Source organism: Podarcis liolepis, assembly GCF_965112155.1.
Source record: "Podarcis liolepis genome assembly, chromosome: 8".
Classification (NCBI taxonomy): domain Eukaryota; kingdom Metazoa; phylum Chordata; class Lepidosauria; order Squamata; family Lacertidae; genus Podarcis; species Podarcis liolepis.
Genome location: NC_139560.1, coordinates 34,359,007 through 34,378,991, shown reverse-complemented (window position 1 = coordinate 34,378,991; position 19,985 = coordinate 34,359,007). Strand labels below are relative to the sequence as shown.

Below are 19,985 nucleotides of genomic sequence, written 5' to 3'. Positions count from 1 at the left end.
TTGGGTGTTTTTAAACTCTGCTCACCTTTTGAAAGAACTGTGTAGTCACAATTTGGGTCCAGATCAGGACCTCACCAAGTATCCTCACAACTGCCTTTTACCTGCAAAGATGCTGTTTGTAATATGTAGTTTGGTTCAAAGTAAAGTAGATCATATTAAACACATGCAAAACCAATGGGTTGTCTCCAACTAAATCACCCTGTTTCTGCAAGAACTTACACTTAAGCAACAGAACTCCCCACCCCCCTCGCCTAACTCCTTGGGCCCTGTGATGGATGACCCTCCCTCCAAAAAGCATGGTCAAAATTAAAGGGTTCAGGAACTCAGACCAGACCAAATTTCATAAAATCATACACAGACTTTACTAAAACAAAACCCTACAAGAGTAAAAAACTCCAAATAATAACACAGATTAAAACAGCTCAGAAGATAAGAAAACAACAAACACTAACTTATCCAGCTAATTAATGTAAAAGCTTACACTTGAATCTCAGTAGGCTGAGCAATGGAACAAGATGCTGTCAAAAGCCCAAATAGACACTGACCGCTGGCTGGCGAGAGCTTCCACCAGTCCAGGTTTTATGGGAACTTAGACCATGGGCGTTCACCTCTTCCACCCAATTACCTTGTGACACCAGCCTTGAAGCCTTAACGGGAGACAACTGTAGGTGAGCTCATTATTTCTGAGGTTCTAACCCATTCCCATAAACCAGTCTTAAAGAGGCAATATCACCATAGGCCCCTGCCTACAATTTGCTCTAGAAGGTTGGGGGAACTCACAGAACAGACTTGCATGGAGAGGAAGTTCTGTTATACAAGCAAGTTTTGCTCCTTTCACAAATGTAACAACTATGTTGGATATCACTGACAATCTCCTCTAGGCTTTGATTAATGTACGCTATTAATTATTTTTTAATCTCCTACCATTACAAGGTGATTTTTTAAACTACTTATTTGATTTTATGATTTTTAAGGAACTGATGACCAAGCTGATAACAGAGACTCCTGACCATCCAATCCCTTTTCTCATTGACCACCTCCAGTCCAAACAGGGAAGTCGTAGTCAGCTTCAGAGGACACTGTCTGGATCTGCTGCTCTCTGGGCAGAAAGTGAGACTTCAGGTATGTAGAAAAATATTTGTATGTTAGGGAATTCTCAGTAAGTACCAACCAACAGTCATTCCCCACCCAACCTGGTGCCCTCTGGATGTTTCAGACTGCAGTTCTCATTAGTCCCGGTCAGCATAGGCAATGGTCAGAGGTCAGGGATGGAAATGGTAATCCAGCTGCACCAGGCTGGGGAAGACTGTTGTACAACAATGCTCATATATTTATTTTATTTTATTTGACGCATGGGGAACTCATGCTCGTGCATGAGGTTATCCCATATTCTCGTCACAATAATCTTTGGAAGTAGATTTGGTTGTGCATGACTGATTGTGCCCAGGTCGCATTGTAAGCTTTTTGTTGAGTTAGGCTTTGTATCCATGTTTTCCTAGCTTAACACTGCTGAACATTTATACAGTACATGTTATTATTTATTATTATTCTGTAATGATATTTTACTTATATAGTGCATTGTTGATGAGATTCTAGGATGTCAGAAATTCCTAATCCTCCCATCTGTAAAATTTAATCTTCGTTCAGAACCAAATTAGGTATACAGTAGTTTCATGAACAGTGCCTGATGCTTTGCTTTTTACTGAAAAGCAGTTGTGGGATTGTGACATCCCTGGAGCTCTGGCCCCTGGAAATCACTGGGTAAGCCAGGGTAACTAGCTGTCTGGTAGCCCAGCTTGTCCCTTGGATACAGACTCATCATAAATGGATCTCAGGTAAACACTGCTACTACTTGCTGAGTGGCAGGACTCTACTTAAATTTGCTTGACTGTGCAAATGAAGGCAAGAATGTGGAGTGAGACGTTTTACTTTGGAGTATACCTGGATCAGGACATATCAAATATTTGAACAGCTAGGTATTGTATTTATTTAGGGATCTTAACAACCAGGAACATGCGGTCAGTAAAAAGTAGGGAATTTTATTGCTACCTAATAAATTCACTTGGCACATCATACTCTCCTTTTCACCACCAACTGTCTTAACCAACGACCCTTTACCTCTTCTTCCTGTCCTTTTCTACTAACTCCTCCCACCTGCCACTCACTATGACACTTCCCACCATTCCAGACTCACTATTTTTAGGTGGGATTCAGTCACACACTGGCAAATTCAGGCTGCGCAATTGTTGTTGATCAGGAGGTCCTGTGCAACAAAGCTGCTTTCCCAAAACATTGGACTTCTTCCAATAAAGAAAGATGGGGAAATGTCCTGGAAATTATGGGCTAACCCTTGTTTGATGCAACATCATCTAACTTCTCTGTAAACAAATCAGGACGAATGGTCAATGAGCAAGTTGTTTGGAAGCACCCCCAGTCTCCTGCTTCTCTCACCTAATCTTCTTTCACAGGAAGCTGCTAGTTTGAATGGTGGAATGGGTGTATGATGTTGAAGCCTTTGTCCACCTCCCCCTAAGTGGCTTATGTGTGTGTTGGGTGAAAAGATATGGGACCCTTGTCTTTTCCCATGTAAAAGGAAATACACCTTTGAAATGGTGATTTTGGAAAAGAGGGAAGAGGTTAAGAAGCATCCTCCTTTGTTGTTGCTCTGACCTCCTGTAGCTACTTTTCAATTAAAATATATATATCAAAATGTTCATGTGTTTCCTTTGCGGTGCAGTACATGGCTGACCAGAGGAGGAGTAAAGTGGCCACAGTCTCCTTTCTGGAAGTGCACACATTTTGTCACAAGTGAACTGAGCCACAATCTACATGCATATTTTACAGTATACCTTATTTTGAATGAGTTTGTTTTTATCAAGGTGTATTTTACATATCTGCCTTAAAAAAACAACCTACTAAGCAAATACAATCTTATTTCTTCCCCCAGCAGAAAATAAAGGAACAAGAAGAGATTTCAGAAGCTATGATAAACCCTGGCAGACAAATGCAAAGAAGCCTAAAAAATCAAAGAGTGACCTTGCAGTATCCAACATTTCGCCCCCATCACCAGAGTCCAAATCTTGTAAGGAAATGTATAGCATATTTAATAATGAATGATTTCTTCAAACTTTTACCTTGTGATTCTTAAGAAATGAAATATGACCCAAACCAGGGATTGCACTTTTACATTTAAATGTGTCAATATGAAAAACTCTTATTTCAAATGTGGGTTGCTTGTCATAATATTATGATTTCATATGCACATAATTTGTTTTAAAACATTATATGTGTCATATTGTTTTATTTCATTTGTTTCCTGCATGATGGTGTCTCGTGTAGAAACAATTTATGGTTGAACAAATATGTATATTTGAGAAGGGAAAATAATGAGCATGATAAAATATTCAGTTTAAAATATTTAGGAGGAAATATTACTCCACAGCCGCTAGATAAATTTGTAATTGTTTGTAACAATAGTACAGGATTTACTGTATGGGTGGTAAAAGGTTATTCCTTTCATTGCATAGATTCCAAATACCCAGTACTCGGGCTTCCATCACGGTGTTCGTTGCACCAGAAGCGGTTTAGTAATGTTGGCCACGTGACCCGGAAAGCTGTCTGTGGACAAACACTGGCTCCCTTGGCCTCAAAGCTAATTGAGCACTGCAACCCCATAGTTGCCTTTGACTGGACTTAACTGTCCAGGGGTCCTTTACCTTTACCTTACCTTTTTACATTTGTAACACTTTAGTACACCTTACATGATTCATTTGTGCTTATGCTATGCATCCACACATTCCTCATTCTGTACCTATTTTGAGGTAACTAGGAGCATGACATATTTATTTGGCTGCAGTTAAATTAAGATTAAACCATCAGCTTAGATTCTTGACAACACTGACATTTTTCTCCCTTTACGTATCTTCCGACCACCATATAACACAAATGTGCTCATTTGCCATTTTAGTGTAATGAATGCCAACAGAATTTTTTTTGGGGGGGGAATAGGAGTTACTGAATTACTATTTAAATATTTGAGGGGGGGAGGGAATCAAAAAGGGATAACATGAGCAAGTACATTTTTGTTATAAATTGAGAGCATTTTTGTTATGAAATGAGGGGGAAATCTAAAATAACATTATACATAAACCATGACAAATCTAGTGCACTGTAGTTACTTGCTTTGCATGCTGGGTATTAGGAGATAATAATAATTAAGGTAATAAGACAGGGGTTTTAGCTAGCTTCTATTCTGATTTTAAATGGAAATTGTGATTTCAAATAAATGGTGACTATAAAGCCAGTGAAGGTCGAAAGTATTACTAAGGAATTACCCTAATTCTTATTCTTATCTCCCGTAAGAAATTACTACAGTATAGTGATGGCAGACGTAAACAATGAAACTGGTATTCTTAATGGAGGATTTTTTTTTTTGTATGTATGTATGTATGTATGTATGGGGAACTTTGTGGAGGGAGGGGGAAATATGTAATTAAAATGTTGTATGAAGGCTGATTCTCCCTCTCCCCTACCACTGGGCTGGGAAGGGAGCTGCAGAAACGCTTTTCCTTTCTTCACCACTGGAGTAATTTAAGAAGTCTCAAATCTTGCGAAAGGAACCACTACTCAGAGCCACTGCAAGACTTGCAGAAGTCCTTGGCACATTGCCAATGATGGCCACCATCCATGGCAAGGTAGGCCAGATAGGAATTTAGTATTGCTTACGTTCAAAAGCGACACTTCTGCCCACTACCAAAAGCATCTTAAGGTCCGGAGAGGCATTGAAAGGGCCCAGCCCTGGCAACAGGCCTGCCACTACTCCTCCCTGTGCTAACATTGACTTAGTTTCCTGAGAGTGGGTCCCTTGAGAGTGACACTAGATGATCATATTCTGTTGTTACCAGGGCACTGCAGGTAAAAGCGATGACTGCAAAATCCGTTTTGATAGAAATAAAGCTGTGTGATAATTAAAATACTGATGAAGCAAGTTTGGGGAAGACTTTGGTAGCATTGGGAAAGTTGTGTCTTCCATGCAGGCTTATTATTATCAATTTTTCTAATATGAAATAAGAAAAATATACTTCATTTTACTTTAGTGCCAAGATCAGCAGAACACCCCAAATGGGACTGGAGGACAAAATCAGAGCATCATGATTTTGATGAATTAAACCATATTCTTCAAGAAAGTAAGAAGCTGGGTAAAGCCCTGGAGAATCTTTCTCGAAGTAAGTTGATTAATACTGATGTTATGTGCGTGTCAGCCATGTGCTGAAAAGGCACGTGGCTGGTCTTAGTTGCAAGAGCACAGATTAGGAATAACTACTAAAGGCAATTTGCCTATGATCCCAGATTCTTCAAACCAAATCTTCAAAAACTCATTTAAAATATAGTTTATGGTGCCTGTAGGGCAGGATTAAGTTTGAATAAGTGTTGCTTATGCACTATTTGAAGCACAGTTGAAAATGTTCAAAGCTATATTGCTTGCTTTTATTCATTTTTAAAAATCGAAAACCTGAACAGATGCCAGAAAATGCAGCGCACTAAGAGCTTTGTATTTCAGTTTCAGGAAAAAAATGACATGCCATTTCATTTGATAATAAAATGCACATTTTTATGATTATAGTACCCAACTGAATTCTTGGCAATCGCATCCAGAAAAACGTAATTCAGTTTTCCATGTTTGCATATTTTTCAGAAATAGTTAATATGACTTACTGAATGGTTGGTTACCCACCCTTGAGTGGCCCTGTAGTAAACTGTAATTGAAATATAGTAAGCCAACAGATTCTTTAGAATTTCCCTTCTTTATGTTCATCGCTCTGTCAGTTTCACAAGTGTACGCCTTCAGTGTAAATTTCTGTGACTGACATTTTAATATACAATTTCAATACATTTTAAGGCAAGCTATTAAAAAAATATTCTAATCTGTGTTGCATTTGCTAAGTGATACCATTTTTGATCAAATAGTGCAATTTGTTTTGTCCATTACATAATGAACAAAATCAAAGTGCTGCCTGAGATTGACACCCTGATCCTAAGAAAATTTATTTGGAAGGAAAAAACATGCTTACCTGAGATCTGTTTTCTTTTGTTCATTCCTTTGCCCCATTCCCACTGGCTAGGACACAAACCAGTGCCTGTGCCAGTGGATCTTGGATATTTGCCACTGCTGTAGAGTATATTCCAACATATCAGCTGAGATATGGTGACAGAATAGTCCATTGGAGGGGTGGAAATGGATGGTGGGTGTGAATTGGTACGTAAGCCAACTCCTTCTAAGACCCCACACCCAGCCTCTATGCCAGTGTTCTATTACCCTGGCAAAGAAAGGTCATGTAACAAACATAAGACCAATGTCAATACGTCAAGTACAGGTATTATAATTTTCCATATCATTTTACTGCTCTTCGGTGTCTTCCTGTAATACCCATTAGTCCTTCTTGCAGCTTAATAACTAGTGACAGCTATGCACACTTTTATTTATTTATGGATGGATGGATGGATGGCATTTAAATATGTGCTTATGCATGCACATATACAATGAACCCTAAATTCCATAGTGATATATGAATTCCTAAATTTGTATTAATTTGCGTCGCTGTTGCCCCTTTCAAAGAGGAGGAGGAAGGAATTACATTGTTAGAAGGTGAACTGTCTCCAAATTTGTCCTTTTGCCAAATACTGCTTTGGGTTTCTACTTATAAAGCGGTTTCCTTTTACTCAGTAGTGTGGAGATACTGAGATATCTCAGTAAAGAAGACTGTGCTCCATTCTTAAAGAGCTGCTTCACTATATCTTCCTGCATTTCCATTAAAGATAGATTGCTCTATATTGTCCATATATGTTTTTCCAAGGACATGACCAACTGACCTGTTCTAGACACTGGGTAAATACTGCTGTTATTTGGCTGCAGAGTAAACCAATTCTAAAGTCAATGCAACTGTACTGTACAGAATGAGCATGGTTCCGTTTTACTCACATAAGCTAAACTCGCTCTGAAAGATGCACCAGCTGTGGTGTATCAAAACCAACATGTTTAATTCAACAGTTAAAGGCATTTAATTCAGCTGTTAAAAGCATGGGATCTTTAGTAAGGCCATCTGCTGGCAATTCAGAAAAATGCATTGCCATAGACTGTTTAAAGTGCAATAAACACCAACAGAATTTGTTTAATTGAGATATCTGAAAGGAAACCAGTAAAGGCAACAGTGCCTTCTTTTCCACCACTGTGATTAGAAATCACCTGGGTTACATTAAAATTGTGGTAGCACACTCTTCCTGCACTTATTTGAAAGAAATAGCTGTCTGGGAGTCAAGTAAAAGATCAAGGACTAAGAAATAAAGGCTCTGTGGTTATTCAACTTTCTTGGTCAGACAGTGATGTGGATCTGACCTACAAGCTTTTATATGAGTGGATGGGAACTGTCAAATTAGCCTATAAAAAAGAATAGGGAATTATTATCTGTTAAATAGTCTTGAATTCCAGAGATTCAGTTTATGAACCACAAGAGCTAAAATTGCCACTTGAGGTCTTTTCAGTGATGACATGCATCCAATTGATATGAAGGAATAAGCTTTTTATTTTGTCAGGAGGGGTGCCACACTGGAGTAAACTAGTTATAAGTCCTGATTCCATGTCAAATTATAAAGGGATAAATGTAATAATTGGCACAAGTAGGACCTGCAACAAAACCTTTTAGTGTAGTGTGTTCCTGTTCAGAGTTTCAGTCAGCTGTGCCTTGTACTAGGACATTCCATTCCATGAGATCAGATGGAGGAGCTCTCTGGACCCTATGGACCAGAAGCATTATTCAATGAGGAGACATGCCTTCAGTGTAATGGGCCCAACTTTATGGAATTCCCTCACATTAGAACTCAAGGCAGGCACCGTGTCCCTGCTAAGTTTCAGACATCAGGTTAAAGCAGTTTTGTTTTAGCAGGCCTTTGTACCATGAATGCTGTCCTAACAATTTATTGAATTTTGTTTTTGTAAGCCACTTTGAGACATATGGTGAAAAGCGGGTTATATAAATTCCTTAAATAAATTTTCTCCTATTACACAGTCAGAATTTCATGATCACCAAGCATGTTAAACCGACTGGCATGCAGACCACCAAGTATTTTATGGCCATTGAACTGTTCTCTGTGTTTTTTAAAATTATCACTCAGATATTTTTCACCATAATGTTTTGTATTTCAGCAAACCTTGAGGCTTTGCTGAGCTTGATGATACCTCTCTTGTGCATGCGGGTTTCAGTATTAGAAAAAGAGGAAATGGATATGTCTGGGGTTCATTGCCATTCACCATCATTACTGATGGTTTAGATAGTGTATTGAATATAATTGTATTTTCAGGGAGGGGGGAAATGCAAAGTTTAAAATTCAAGGGGTATATCATATTTGTAGACGTACGAAACCAAGATTGAGTAAGGTGGTTTTGTCTCTCTTCGTAGCTGTAGCGAGCAGCTGTCTAAGTGAAGAGCGAGCTAAATTAAGTCTTTGGAGCTTGCTTCTGTTTTCTAGCTTCTGCAAACACCCACACAACTAGAGATGCCGGGATGTACTTTCATTCCTAAATTAATCTCTACAGGATTAAAAACAGATTATCTGCTGGAAGCAAAGTGTATTTTGTTCGATATATATGTACTTTGTAACTGGAGAGTGGGGAAAAATCCATTAATGGCTAGTATTTCCACACACACATCGATGTGTTCATAAAATGTTAATTACTCTACTCTGCAGTACATTATGCTTTTTTCCACACAAAAGTCAATAAAAGGAAGTCATATAGACTGAAAAAATGGTCAGTGTATTGGCAGTTTTGAAAAACTTTTAAGAAAATAGGAACCCAACATTTGTCTAGTGTGTTTAACAAACTTATACCATATTGATACTATGCATGCATTTTTAGTGTTTAGAGGAAAAATGTTAGGCTGGATGCAACTGTGTTATTTTGATCCCATAAGGACTTTTTATCTAGCTGAAGTTTCCAGGAAGGGAAGAACGGTAACTGCTCTGAGGTTTGCACTACAAGAATGTACCTGGATAAACCTTGAGTTTATACCCACCCTCTTCCCCTCTCCTCTGGTGGCACCATATGGAGAAGATTAGAAGCTCTTGCTTCCATTTTCAACTAACTGCAGTTGCTGTTTTGGTCCAAGCTGAGAGCTGTGGCTAGTGGTTAACCATGGTTTGGTGTAGGGGTAGTCAACCTTTTTATACCTACTGCCCACTAATGCATCTTTCTTGATGGTAAAATTTCCTTACCGCCCACCAGTGCTCGATGGAAGGATGATTCAGCTTGTGCCGTAGAACCCCCTACCACCCACCTAGAATCCTGAAACGTCCATTAGTGGGTGGTAGGGACCAGGTTGACAACCCCTGGTTTAGAAAAACAAGACAGGATTGTAAGCTTGTTCCCATAAACCATAGTTGAGACTAGATAGATTGTTCAGGTTCAGACATAATGAGTAAATGAGGTTAGAAAACATAAGCAAAAGCTTCGAATCTCAGTCTTGTGATCATGACAAACAAAGGGAAGGGAGGGCATGTAAGCACTCTGGGGCGACTTGAAGAACATTCAAGGGAGCTCTGGAGAGTCTTGCTTCCTGCATTATCTCTCTCTCTTTCTCTCTGAGGACCGTTCAAGGGGGCCGGCAGCTTTAACTTGTAACCCATTATCTTCCTGAAATAAAACAGCACCAAAAAAAAGTGCGGAAACACGTTTGCATGATTGTTTATCTTCTTAAAATACCCTCCCCCCAAAAAATCCTTACCACAGCTCCTTAGTTTTACACAGAAGGCATGAGATATGCAAGAAAATAGTAGACTGGTTTATTAATCTGCTTTTAAAATACATTACAGCTGTGTTCTTTTATTTGTAGGCATTGCCATTTCTGATGAGACTGATAAGGTAAGGGCTCCGTCTCGTTAAATGATACAAGTTCTGTGTGTGCCTCTGAGTGTCTACATTGAAGCAATGAAGGCACACAAATACAAAAAACACAAATAACAACTATCTGGAACAGATATGATAAGGCATGCATACCATTAGTGCAGTGTTAGAAACTGAGATATAAAAGCTAGGAGCTAAATGGCACCTTAAATCTAGGTTACGGGTGCAACAATGGAATGTCTAGGCACACTTTTTTATTAACAAGAATACAAAGCTGAAAATGAATGAACTGCAGCTAAAATATTATGTTCATTTTTCACATGCTCTAGTCCTTCCCCTTCCCTCCCCCCTAATATTCTCAAGAAGGTCTCTTCTCCAGTCTTCAGAGAGTAGATTGAAGTGGGGAAGCAGAAAAAGATCCTCCTTTCCCTTCACTCTGCAGTTTTAATCTGAAATCTTACGTGCAGTACTGTGCCCAGAGCTCAGAAACTGCTTGCGCTAATGAAATTCTCTGTCGCAAAATGTGCCTAGAGAACAATGGGGGTTTTGAACACTGCATTAGTAAGAAAACATTTGCACATATTTTGAAATTTCATTTTAAATATATTCAAACAAAATCAGTTCTATAAACATAAAATGCTTTGGTATGAAAGCGTATATATATATATATATATATATATATATATATATATATATATCGTCATAGACAATCTTTTCTTTCTTCTAAGCTTGCATTTAATATTTCAGCTTACATTTATTCTATTATTCTAAGCTTGCATTTAATATTTCAGCTAAGATCAGACAGTCTCCCTTGCTGTTGAACTTTCAGTGCCTACTGACGATTTTTTATAGTTAGTTTTAAACTATTTTCCCTCCATTGTATTTATTGAGCTTGATGTGTATCATTAAGAGATGATTGCCATTAAGCATTATATAAATGTTCCAGGGAGAGAATGAAAATAAAAAAGCAGCTAAAGTATCATTTTCCCTATCTAGGACGCAGCAGCCTTTAATGCCCCCCTTTTACGGCCCCGTGTTGTTGGAGAATGGGTTGGCCGCGAAGAGAACGATGCAGACCCATTGGCTGCCGAAATGCTGCAGCCTCCAATACCAAGAAGCAAAATGGAACAATGGGATAGCGAAGATAGCAGCAGTCCTGGAGGAAGGTAAACTTTGCTGCTCTTACCGAAACCTCAAACATCTAAAATTGTCCCCTTATTGGTTATCTTAATACAACAACCTGAGTTTTGCCTCTCTAGCTACATAAATTAGACTAGCATCTGCATGAAATGGCGGGTTGCATGAGGGTTAATAAAACTTACATTTTATAATGAGCTCTATGTAAGGCAGTTTGCCACATGCACTAAAATTAGGTCAGTAAAATATTTCACCTTACGTCTTTTGTTTGGAATTCTGTAGAAGAACCAAGATAGCAATATTATCTACATATAGTTCAAATCAGGTACCTATTTAGACCTGCACAGGTGTCTTTGTATAGCAACTGATTAAATGCATGCCATCTCAGAGTAACAGATCTGTTTCCAGGAGTTAATTCAATTTAATTAATTATTAAAGTATTAATTAATTACAGTGTTTACATGATTCCAACATATAATACCATCTGATTAGATGGTTATTTAATTCAACTTAATTATTTAGCCTTGAGTTTAGTAACTCTACTACTTGCAAATAATCTTTCTTTCAAGCACTAATAAAGTGCTAATTTATTAACATTGTCAGATCATTTTAAATGTTAAATGTGATGGAGAATGTTTTTACATCAATTTTAACAGTACATTATTGAGAGCTTAAAAGGCAATTTGGTGGTTTGTCAGGAGTGGGAGCTGAAGGGCTGTTGAAGACACAGCTGCAGTGAAAAATGTGAATGCTCATTTTATTAACTCCTTAGGAATACTGTGTACAACAATTTGGATGTGCTGAACCTTCTCTGCCTCAGTGGGTTGTCATTTGCTATGGTTTGAATGTGGCTGAAACTTGGTATTAGCATAGTGGTATCTGTTGAAGGTGCAAATATTGGGTTCTGGGGAAGAGTAGTAAATAGCTGGCCTCCTAAGACTATATTTAGGGCAAAATGAATATATGACCACAAATAGTTTCTTAAAGAAGAGTTGTGTGATGATGCAAGAATGAAATAGACTGAAGCTATTATTCCTAGCAATGTTTTACTTTTTCGATTTTATCTGCTAACATGGGTTTGCATTTCTGAAACACTTTAAATCAGCCTTTCTCAACCTTGAGTCCCCATATGTTATTGGACTACAACTCCTATCATTCCTAGCCAGTGGGGCCAGGGGTTGGGAATGATGGGAGCTGTAGTTCAAGAACATTTGGAGAAGCTGCCCAGAGTGTCTGGGGCAACCCAGTCAGATGGGTGGCATTTAAATAGATGATGATGATGATGATGATGATTAGAAATTATGGAATAAATATGAAATTATGGATTGGAATTATGCTTGTGGCTCCCAGCTATGTGGACATAGCAGCCTGCCTGCAATTCAGCTCCTTCATATGTATTATATTATGTTGGCCACAGTAAATTGTTTTAGTAAGATAAAATTATGAATTCTCCCAAGATGTCAATGGACACCCCCAGGTGCTCTCATGGAGAGACTGACAAATCAAAGAGGCAATTCTTTTTCTTCTAGTTTAAAGATGGAACCAAAGACTAAAGGATTGAAACATCAGCAGCAGCAACATAAGAAGCTACTCGCTGCCATGCTCTCCCAGGATTCGTTTGATTCTGTACAAAGCACAGCTCCATCAGTAACAGAAGAAGATATCGACAATGAAGATGATGCTATGGAACTTCTGGGTAATTTAAAAGCTTAATTCACTCACGGAGCAAGTTCAAATGTGGTTTTGCCATTGCTGCATTTACTCTGCCCCTCCTGTAGTATATTGATTGACACCTATTGCGCAAAATCCAGTGTCACCTTATGACTTTCTTCATAAGGCTGTATCACATATGGGGACATGACTACATGCTTTGTATTCTTGGAAAAATCCCAAAAAACAAGACAGGAAATTATTGCCCTCAGGCTCTTTAGATGATGTCATAACATTCATTTTTTAAATGTTGGGGCTATTTCAAATAAATATATGGGCCGAAAGGATAGACTTAAGCAAAGTAACCCAAAAAAGAATCCAGAGCTGGACTTTATTTTCCTTCTTTCACCTCTGTTGTTACTAACTGTGCTGCCTTCCATCATTAGGAAGTCACCCATTTCCCTACAACGTCGCACTAATTTTAGCCCTTCCCTTACTCGTTCAAATGATTTGTTTCCACGCTGTCAGCTGCTTGCCTAGCCTTGGCTGCTGCTAAAATAATATGGTGCTCTGCTAGTCTTCCTAAAGGCAATATTATAACAATATGTATTTGGTTAAATTAATGTGCATTCCTCCCCCTGTGGTTTCATTTATACAGTTTAACTGGAAAGTCTCGCACAATTTTTTAATAACATTAGATTATACAAGTTAGTTGACAAAGTATGTAGCCATAGCTGAAGAATCTCTTAGAAGTGCAGGAAATTGCATTATACTAAGACTTATTGTTCTTCTATCCCAGTATTGTCTGCTCCACTAGTTGGGATCACTAGTGAGTCATGGCCTGATCCAAGGTGGGTCACAACAGGAGCACTAGCACCATGCAGATATATGGTAATAGATTAAGAAAGACCCAAAAGCATGTTTGAATTAAAAGTGGGTCCTGAACCTGAAAACGTTGAAGACTGCCAATCTTCTCTGATTTGCAGCAACTTTCCAAAGTCTCAGTAGATGTCTCTTGTATCACCTCCTACCTTATCCTTTTTATTTAGAGATGGTTGACAATTGAATCTGGTCCATCTGTATGCAAACACACGTGCTTTGTCACTGAGCTATGGTACCTTCCCATTTCTTTAATGCTGTTCTTTTTTTTTAAGTATTGGTAATATTCCTTTCAAACAATAGTTTGGGTTTCTCACTATCCCCTCTTTTATTTTAGCTTATTTGTTGGAAGTGTGCATTTTAAATATGTTCAGAAGATATATTCAAGGTTATTTATGCCATGGTTTTAATTAGCACATTATAATGAGTTTTAGTAATTGCTGTATTTGTGGCACATTGATGCCAGATTTAATGTGAGACATCTGTTAAGTCCTTTTTTTCTGTGTAATGTGGAAGCTGCTAGTTTAGACCACAAACTGAAGTCTTTTTTGTTTTTTTAAGGCCTTTCCCCCTTCTCATATACTGTTGTTGGAGCCTGTATGCCACAGTGATTAGATTTTTAGAGTGTTAGACTAGAATAGGGCAGACCAGTACAGTGGTACCTCAGGTTACATACGCTTCAGGTTACAGACTCCGCTAACCCAGAAATAGTGCTTCAGGTTAAGAACTTTGCTTCAGGATGAGAACAGAAATTGGGCTCCGGCGGCGCGGCGGCAGCAGGAGGCCCCATTAGCTAAAGTGGTGCTTCAGGTTAAGAACAGTTTCAAGTTAAGTATGGACCTCCGGAACGAATTAAGTACTTAACCTGAGGTACCACTGTATTCAAATTATCATTCAGCCATTTATACCCACTGGGTAACGTTGGGTTAGTCAGTTTCTCTCAGTCTATCATCCCTACCTCACAAAGGTTGCTCTAAGGGGGGCGGGTAGGAGTGGGTGAGGAGAGAACTAAACTGAAGTTACTGAAGGAATGACAGGATTAAATGAATGAATGAATGAATGAATGAATGGTTTGTGTTTATACAGAATACAATTTTACGGTTAACCAAGTAAGCTGTAATCAGAATCACTGCCCTTTTGAGAGATTGATCACTTCATTGATTCCTCCATGTCCAGTTCCTCCAACTTAATAAGTGTTTTGTACTCTTATGTAGAAAGGATACATAAAAAGAGGTTAAGGCTGTTATCTACATACACTTTTAAAAAAGGTAAGCTTCTTGAACACACTGGGCTTTACTTCTGGCAAATGTGTACAGAGTTGTGCTGTAAGGTTGTGGTCCTGCAAACATTTATCTAGAAGTAAATCCCACGGATCTCAGAACAGAAGGACTTACTTCTAAGCGAAATTGTATAGGATTTTGCCGCACATTAGCAATTTGGCTTATTCTGGCACAAAATCCACGGAGATAAGCCTAATTAGAAAAAACAGCCTATTATATTCAAGAGCAAGTGGCCCGAGGGAAGAGGGAGTTGTAAAGCTGCAACATAATCAGATATTCAGGAGTTCATGTGAATATGAATGTTGAACTAGCAAACTCAGTATTTAAATTAGATTATTAGAACTGGCGTTCACTACTGAAAATCTGTATTTTTAGCAAAATATGGTTAAAGGTAACAAGACTCTGCTTATTATTACTATTCATGAACTACTATAAGCTGAGTTGTTGTGTACCTAGGATCAGACTACTTCCATCACAACATACAAAAAAGGCAGTTGGGGGGGGGGGCGGCGGGCTAAAATTCCAAATCCATTCCAGATCTGATGAAAAGGTTTCCCCTTCTGGATTTCTGCTATAAGCACCTGTTAAAAGCACAGGAATACTGCCAGCCTCAAGTCAGAATGGCACGGTGTGTAAGTCTAATATTTTCTAGTTATGTCTGTTAGGTAGTAATGCATTACTTGTCCCACACCTCCCCCCGCAAAAGGGAAAGCTGGAGATAGAACAGTATCTGACCAGAGAAGCACCAGCTATCTCAACTGATCCCACTGCCCCCCTGAGGACAGCTGTGGGCTCTATGACCCTCCCCTCCCCTCCCCCACCCCACCCTCCACAAAGGACAGCAGCAAGTCCTATACTAAAAAGTTATCTGTTCTTTGTTCATACTCATCTGCTGTTGGCCACCTTTATTTCTGACTTTCACATGTGTTTTCTGCCATTCTGTTCCATATGTCTGGATTAAGCCTCTTAAAATTCCTTTAAAAACCCCATTTTGCCCATAAATCCTTTGCCAAACCATCACCACCTTGTCTTTTCTGGGCATTTTGCTACCTGTTCTTCCTACCCACTAACCCACTCCTTGTATCTCTTCTATCATGCCCTATCTTTTAGTGTTGCCATTCCCATCCGAATATAAGACCAGCTTTCATGTTATGATTGTCGCAAGAAGCCTGCTCTTAATTGCTCCAAATGTATCACCGCATTGATTTATCATGTACCAACAATGCTAGGTGCTGTGCATAATATGGAGCCCAGAGGTAACATGGTGCTTGCCCAGGTGGTTTAAAATCCAGATGCTGTCCTCTCTATTGGAGTGTGGCAACAAAGAGTAAATTTCCACTGAACAGAACAGAAAATATCCTCATTTCCCCCAAGCTCAACACACCGCAGATGTTTCTCTAATTCCACAGTGAATGGTTAAGACCTGGCAGCTATAAATCACAGCAGACAATCTGCTGCCACTTCTGAAAATTCTCACTGAAGCAGAAGCTTTATAGAAATGAATGGGGCTTGTGCCAGTGTAGCACTTTGAGGATCACTGTTTTAGTAAGGCAGACTCTATAATAATGCTGGAAACAGAGTTTTCAGTTACCTTAATGGGAGTTTTGGCTGTAGTTGGTTCTGATATATTTACATTTCTAAAGTAAGCCCTATTTCAAAATGCTTATGAAGGTTGCATTTGGGACTAATCCCTGAAAAGAAATGGAGCCCATTTTCCAGAATACAAATTGGATTAAAAATGCCCTTCGCATTCTTGAGTTAGATTGAATTCCGAGTAGTCCAGTTCTGGTACAGTGAAGTTTTACTGAGATAATTCACATTGGCAGCATGCCTGTTGCCAATGGCATACAGTTGGTCACAGAGATGACTCCTCCCACTAGATCTGACAGGAAGTTTCCAGAAAACCTTTCACCTGTTTTCCAGGGGAAGGCATCATCCTGCCCTCCACTCCAAGCCTGTCTGCAGTCAAAGACACTTGGGTGCTCACTTAGCCTGTAAGTTCAACAACTTTTCAACCCCGCGTGGCACTAGGGAGCATGTACATTTTGGAATATAATTTCCTCCGTTCTCCTCAACTTATCTTTTCCTCTGCTACTTGTCCTTGCTTCTGACATTTGTCTCAGTCAGTGCTTCTGTTGTTTTGTGGGAAGCATTTGGCAAGCAGCCTTTGTGGGGTGGATTTGCAGAGGCTGGGGTTCATCCTCTGCTTCCTTGGGCCACAGCTGAGACTTGGCTGGAGCAGACGGGTTCCACAGCTGCACAAAAGTGGGTGGGACGGCCATTTTGTCCCTCAGCAGACGCGGCCACATTTAGCCCCAAAACTCCTTTTGTTGTTCAGCTTGTCTAACAACCCTTTGGAATCATGAGAGAGTACTCTGCTGATCCCAAATTCCTTGATCCTTAAACTAGGAGGCATTTAAAAAGCAATTATTGTTCCCTGATCAGACCAGTGAATTGACACAGCTCAGAGAGGAATGTTGCTTTGGTGGTTTTCCTCCTCTTCTGATAGTTAGGTCTGGCTTTTTCTGTGGCTTGCCCAGGGGGGCTCTCCAGTTTGCCACTGCAATTGTGCACAGGAATGAGGCATGTTTGACCATAGTGGTTCCTTTCACTGTGGCACTGTCTTGCAGTTTCTCCTTTGCTCAGTGTTCGGGGCTACAGTTTTAGAAGGTGAATCTCCCAGGTTCTTTCCCTAGGTGTGCACGTGCACATCTTCAGAGATCCAGGAGGCGATCTCACAGATCCTCCCCACCTGTCAGCTCTGTGATACTTCTTTCTCTCCCCCCCCCCTTCCAGGGAGCCTCATGCAAAGAGTCCAGGGGGACCTGTGCCACCAACCACTGTTCTAATACAATTGCCTGTGGTTTCCCATCCACCTCCTGCTCAGTAGTCCACTGAGGCAGGCAAAGGGCTTCCAGCAGCTGATCTGGTCACTATCTCTGTCCAGCAAACAGGGAACTTGAGTGCAGCAGGTCATTCTACAGTGAATTAGGTGGGGGTTCTTTCACTCTGAACATACTGTTCCACAGATTAGTGGGTAGAAGGGGCAATTGCTGTGGGAAGAACTACAAAAAGATCACAAATTAACCCAGTGGTGTGTGTTTTTAATTATTATTATTCTGGGGAGGAAGCCACCCCACAGAAGTTGCTGTTATTGTCTTCTGAAGCATGGGCTAAAAAGGTCTTTTCTTCCATGACATCTAAGCCCACTATTGTGCCCCTTTCTCTTGGTTTTCAACAATGCATGGAAGGCTGAATGGAAACATCACAATAATACTAAAATGGTTCCCCGAGTGACAAAGAAACATTATAGTTTCTCTAAAGAAATGCAACAGCTGTGCTTGTCTCTAGTGAGTCCACTGGTGGTGACTTTAGTCTCCCCTATGGTTATGCTTTCAGGATAATTACAGGAATTTATCAGCTTTTCAGAAGGTTTCTTCTATTGTAATATTTTTCAGAGAATGAGGATTAAATAATTTTGATGGTTATAGGCTGTTCATACATTGCAATATATTTGTCTTTTCTTTATAGCAAGTGACCTATATGTTAACCTGTAAAGACACTGTGTCCTTTAGAAATACCGTATTTTTCGCCCCATAAGACGCACCGGCCCATAAGACGCACCTAGATTTTTGGGGGGGAAATAAAGGAAAAAAATTTTATTTCCCCCCCAGGTGCGCTGCGCTACACCAGGAGCTTGGGGCGTGCGGAGCTCAGCGCGCCCCAAGCTTCTGCGTGCAGGCAAGGTCTCCGCTAGCGTGGGAGAGCCGGGCGCCTCTCCCAGGGCTAGCGGACTCCTGCGCTAATCCAGAAGCTTGGGGCAAGCTGAGGTCAGCGCGCCCCAAGCTTCTGCATGCCGGCAAGCAGTCCGCTAGCCCTGGGAGAGCCCCGGGGCTCTCCCAGGGCTAGCGGATCGCTGCGCTATACCAGGAGCTTGGGGCGTGCTGAGCTCAGTGCGCCCCAAGCTTCTAGGTGCGCGCAAGCAGTCCGCTGCCGCCCCAAGCCTCGCGCACCCGGCAGGAGGTCCCACCGGGTGCGCGAGGCTTGGGGCGGCAGCGGACTGCTTGCGCGCACCTAGAAGCTAGCAGTCCGCTGCCGCCCCAAGCCTGGCGCACCCGGTGGGACCTCCTGCGGGTGCGCCAGGCTTGGGGCGGCAGCGGACTGCTAGCTTCTAGGTGCGCGCAAGCAGTCCGCTGCCACCCCAAGCCTCGCGCACCCCCTGCCGGGTGCGCCAGGCTTGGGGCGGCAGCGGACTGCTTGCGCGCACCTAGAAGCTAGCAGTCCGCTGCCGCCCCAAGCCTGGCGCACCCGGTGGGACCTCCTGCGGGTGCGCCAGGCTTGGGGCGGCAGCGGACTGCTAGCTTCTAGGTGCGCGCAAGCAGTCCGCTGCCGCCCCAAGCCTCGCGCACCCCCTGCCGGGTGCGCCAGGCTTGGGGCGGCAGCGGACTGCTTGCGCGCACCTAGAAGCTAGCAGTCCGCTGCCGCCCCAAGCCTGGCGCACCCGGTGGGACCTCCTGCGGGTGCGCCAGGCTTGGGGCGGCAGCGGACTGCTAGCTTCTAGGTGCGCGCAAGCAGTCCGCTGCCGCCCCAAGCCTCGCGCACCCCCTGCCGGGTGCGCCAGGCTTGGGGCGGCAGCGGACTGCTTGCGCGCACCTAGAAGCTAGCAGTCCGCTGCCGCCCCAAGCCTGGCGCACCCGGTGGGACCTCCTGCCGGGTGCGCCAGGCTTGGGGCGGCAGCGGACTGCTAGCTTCTAGGTGCGCGCAAGCAGTCCGCTGCCGCCCCAAGCCTCGCGCACCCGGTGGGACCTCCTGCCGGGTGCGCCAGGCTTGGGGCGGCAGCGGACTGCTTGCGCGCACCTAGAAGCTAGCAGTCCGCTGCCGCCCCAAGCCTGGCGCACCCGGTGGGACCTCCTGCCGGGTGCGCGAGGCTTGGGGCGGCAGCGGACTGCTAGCTTCTAGGTGCGCGCAAGCAGTCCGCTGCCGCCCCAAGCCTCGCGCACCCGGTGGGACCTCCTGCCGGGTGCGCCAGGCTTGGGGCGGCAGCGGACTGCTTGCGCGCACCTAGAAGCTAGAAGTCCGCTGCTGCCCCAAGCCTCGCGCACCCGGTGGGACCTCCTGCCGGGTGCGCGAGGCTTGCAGACACT

The 19,985-nt window shown here is 41.9% G+C and overlaps 1 protein-coding gene across 2 annotated transcripts in view; it reads left to right on the top strand.

The window, feature by feature from the left end:
* Positions 1–19,985, top strand: part of LOC310713467 (uncharacterized protein C8orf34 homolog) — an 83,484-nt gene that overhangs the window by 15,881 nt on the left and 47,618 nt on the right. For both annotated transcript variants that reach the window (XM_083517595.1, XM_083517594.1), the window contains exons 2-7: positions 975–1,122; positions 2,951–3,082; positions 5,097–5,225; positions 9,885–9,913; positions 10,892–11,061; positions 12,562–12,728. In XM_083517595.1, coding sequence (XP_083373721.1) covers positions 975–1,122; positions 2,951–3,082; positions 5,097–5,225; positions 9,885–9,913; positions 10,892–11,061; positions 12,562–12,728 — 775 coding nt within the window. The remainder of the gene's footprint in view (positions 1–974; positions 1,123–2,950; positions 3,083–5,096; positions 5,226–9,884; positions 9,914–10,891; positions 11,062–12,561; positions 12,729–19,985) is intronic.